Source organism: Argentina silus (assembly GCF_951799395.1).
Source record: "Argentina silus genome assembly, chromosome: X".
Classification (NCBI taxonomy): Eukaryota; Metazoa; Chordata; class Actinopteri; order Argentiniformes; family Argentinidae; genus Argentina; species Argentina silus.
The window spans coordinates 30,117,366-30,121,057 of record NC_139653.1 but is presented as its reverse complement, the minus strand read 5'-3'; the positions used below and the strand labels follow the sequence as shown (position 1 = coordinate 30,121,057).

The window sequence follows — 3,692 nt, the reverse complement described above, 5'->3', positions numbered from 1 at the left end:
TTGCGCTCGACTGTAGCCCCTAGAACCAGAGCCAAAGCCAACCACTCTGTTGTTAGGGGGGGCAGGAAGTTTTACAAAAGCAATTCAGCAATGGACTCCTCATAAGCCTCACTTGACTGTGCTCTTTAAACACAGGTTGAGTGGAGGGGAGGGGCTTCCATTCCACCGTCTTGTCCGCTGAGAGGGAAGACCTGTGATGATCAGGGCCCGTATCTCTAAAGAATTTTTGTGCAAAAAGTGGCTCCTAGCGGCCAAATTCTAAGAAAATTCTCAGAGGCATGACGTTTTCTTAGAATTTCCCCTAAAAGTGACACGAAAATCCCAGTTAATATAAAAGCTATTCCTCAAGAGTCCTAGCGCTTAAAAGGGCTCCTAAGGCGAGATCTGCTAAGAGCAGGGAAGAGGACTTTTAGTGGCTTAGGAGTTACCCTAAGCAGCTGCACAAAATGGCCAACAGAGGAGTCAGGAGAGATGTCCTGCAAACACTGGATGACAGGGAATTATTGAGACGCTACAGATTGGATCGTGCAGGAATCATGTTTGTGGTGGATCTCCTTAGAGATGCAATTACTTCACCAACTCGACGCCACAACGCTATTACACCGGAGAAGAAAGTAATCACAACCCTGAGGTATTTGGCAACAAGGAAAATGCAACAATGCAGCAGTGATGACTTCGGTCTGTCCCAATCCTCCGTCAGCAGAGTCATCACCCAAACACTGACAGCTTTGTCACAACCTAATATTGTGACACAATTTGTTTCATTCCCGCTGGATGCCCGCACTTTACACACACATAAAAGGGCATTTATGGACATTGCAGGATTCCCTGGCGTTGTGGGTGTAATTGATGGAACACATGTGAGAATAATTGCGCCATCAGAGGACGAGGCTGTCTTTGTTAACAGGAAGAATTTCCACAGCATCAATGTGCAAATAGTGTTCAATGCGGCCTGGAAGATTTTGGACATTGTGGCTAAATGGCCAGGCTCCACACATGATGCGAGAATGCTCTCCGAGAGTGGCATCAGACAGCTTTTTGAGAGACGCTATGTGCCAGCTAATTGCCACTTGTTAGGGGACAGTGGCTATCCATGCAAACCATGGCTCCTTACACCTTACCTCCAGCCACGCCAAGGGCCCCAACTAAACTATAACAGGTAAGCCAAACAATACAAAAATCATGGAAATGAAATGCAAGCAATATGTTAGAGCATCCAAGTAGTGCAATATTTCCATCAAATAATTAAAGGTCTGTATTCTATTGTAGGGCCCACAAGACAACAAGAGCGGTGGTGGAGCGTGGCATAGGCCAGCTTAAGAGGCGCTTTCATGTTCTCCACGGAGAGGTGCGGCTGAGGCCTGAAAAAGTCAGCAAAGTCATCATAGCCTGTGCAATATTACACAATATTTGCAAGGTTAGACAGATTGCAGAACCTCTGGAGGATGGCGATGAGGATGAGGATGGAGACAACGATGAGGATGGTGGTGAAGAAGATATTCACATTCCACAGGGGAACCTAGCCCAGAGTGGACTGCCTTACAGGGCAAACTTCACAAATTTACATTTCAGGCAAGCTGTAGCCCCATGTCATTTGAGAACTTGTGATGGTATTAAGAACTACCACAGTTTTACTGCACATCACCTGCAATTGTTAAATGCAAGACACAGAACACAATCTCTAAATGGTTTATTTTTTAGGTGTTCAATTTTAAGGCGGTAGTACTCCTCCTGAAGGGAAAGGACTTTTTTTTGTTGTTCAAACACATCAATTGTGAGTTGCAATCTTCTCTCCAGCAGGGATGCTGACGGAGCAGGTGCTGCGGATGGGAATGGTGTTTGATCCGCCGGGCTATCCTGAGTAGCAGCTGCAGATGGTTCAGGCAGCAAACTTGATGGGCCCGGTTCTTGTGATGGCTCCATGCTACAGAAATACATAGGCCTAGTTTAATTATTGTTTTGATTAAATTAATTTAATACAATGAGCATGGATAACACATGAAATGGCTTCTGCAATGAATAAACACTGTTGATATGAATAACCCTGTGTCCTACCTTTGCTGCATTTCAAGGGCCTGCATCATTGACGTGTCAATGCCTGTTGGCAGCCCGGTGACACTGACCTCAGAGTGTCCCAGGACTTGAAAGACAGTGTCGGCCACCTGGGACAGCCGCTTTGCAGGTGGTCCACCCCCTAGAAAGAAACAGTCAATGAACACAGTACTTAGGCATGTAAATTAACTTTGCCAGCAGGAGCAAGTTGCCAGATTATGTGGTAGGCCATAGTATTTTGCTCACCTGTGAGTGAGGATTCCCGCTTGTGTGCTGCAATCTCATATTTTGCCTTGGACTGCAGCACATACCACCTTTTCTCACAATCGTCGCCTGTCCGCACCACCAGTGGAAAAGAGGCATTGATTGTTTGGGATATTGTGTCCCAGGCGCGCCTCTTGCCTTGGCTAGTGACAGTTGGGCCAAATTTTCCTCGTAACATACCTTTATGTTCGTTCACCAACTGGGCCAGCAACAAACCTTGCTCCTCAGTCCAGTTCGGCTTGCGATTCCTTTTTTTCTCCATTTTCTGTGTTTGTAGGATATTTGTTAACAAGCCTTCATAAATAGACCAGCCAGCAATCACAGACATTGTTAAAAGCTGAGCTGTGTTACCCTCGTTAAGTTCACACTGAGTTGTAACGTTGCAATTTCTACTTCATTAAGGACAGCCCCTTGAGATAGGCCATCTTGTTTTCAATGGGGTCCATATGGAAGTGAAAGTACAAAATATGCCAGCTAGGATATTAATATGAGCAAATGAGACACAAATCATTATTTGAACAGGGTGTAATGAGCTTAAGTTTTCACATATTTTAGATTCTAATGTTAGGCTATAACCCCTACAGCTTACTATTCATTTTCCAGATATTTTCTTGAATGTGAAATATTATTTACAATTATAGTCTGCATAAGATTAGAGTGTATAATTATGTTTATTGATTTGAGGGTACATCCTTTGCTCATTATCACCAAAAGTTCATTTTCATCAAACTTGTAGGATCAACCAATCACGGCTTTTGAAATGATGACTCATACCTAGCAACGGGGTCAACCACACCCCCTCACTAAGATAGGATTTTTCATCCATTCCTGGCTCAGAGTTCACTGAAAATGTTCTGGAATCACTTCTAAGCTAAAACTCCTGGCAAGGAATTTTTAGGTTAAGTTAGGAGCTCTCTGAGAGGATTCTCAGAATCTTTAAGGATACGGGCCCAGGTCTTCTGACTGGTCACACTCTACAAAGCTGGCTCTCATCACAGATCCCGCAACTGTCCACTTCCTGAATTGTTTTGCTTGTTTCGAGTAGGTTTGAGACTACACCCCCCCATTTCAAAATGGGATAACTTTTTTCACCTTCCTATAAAATCATATTTCCCTTGTGCAGTGCACGCATTATCTTGGGGTGAGAGAAAGGATAAAGTTATGTTGATGCTGTGGCCAAAATTCCTCCCTCCACACAGCTGTGCTGAGTAATTTTATGCTCTAATTTCTTCCTTTGAATTAGGCAGAAGGCATAAAATATGAAAAAGGGAGAGATATTTTGAGATCAGTCATGTGATTTATGGCATAAATACTTAACAACCATATTAAATGAAACATTGTATCATGTTGTGTGTGTAAATACTTTGGCTTGATTA

General features: G+C 43.6%; 1 protein-coding gene across 1 annotated transcript; it reads left to right on the top strand.

The window, feature by feature from the left end:
* The first annotated feature begins 656 nt into the window (after positions 1-656).
* On the top strand, positions 657-1,885 carry LOC310822568 (putative nuclease HARBI1). The gene is made up of 3 exons (XM_083694945.1): positions 657-1,159; positions 1,270-1,572; positions 1,801-1,885. The coding sequence occupies exons 1-3, from the start codon at positions 810-812 to the stop codon at positions 1,841-1,843; spliced, it is 696 nt and encodes a 231-aa protein (XP_083551071.1). The 5' UTR covers positions 657-809; the 3' UTR covers positions 1,844-1,885.
* The last annotated feature ends 1,807 nt before the right edge of the window (positions 1,886-3,692 follow it).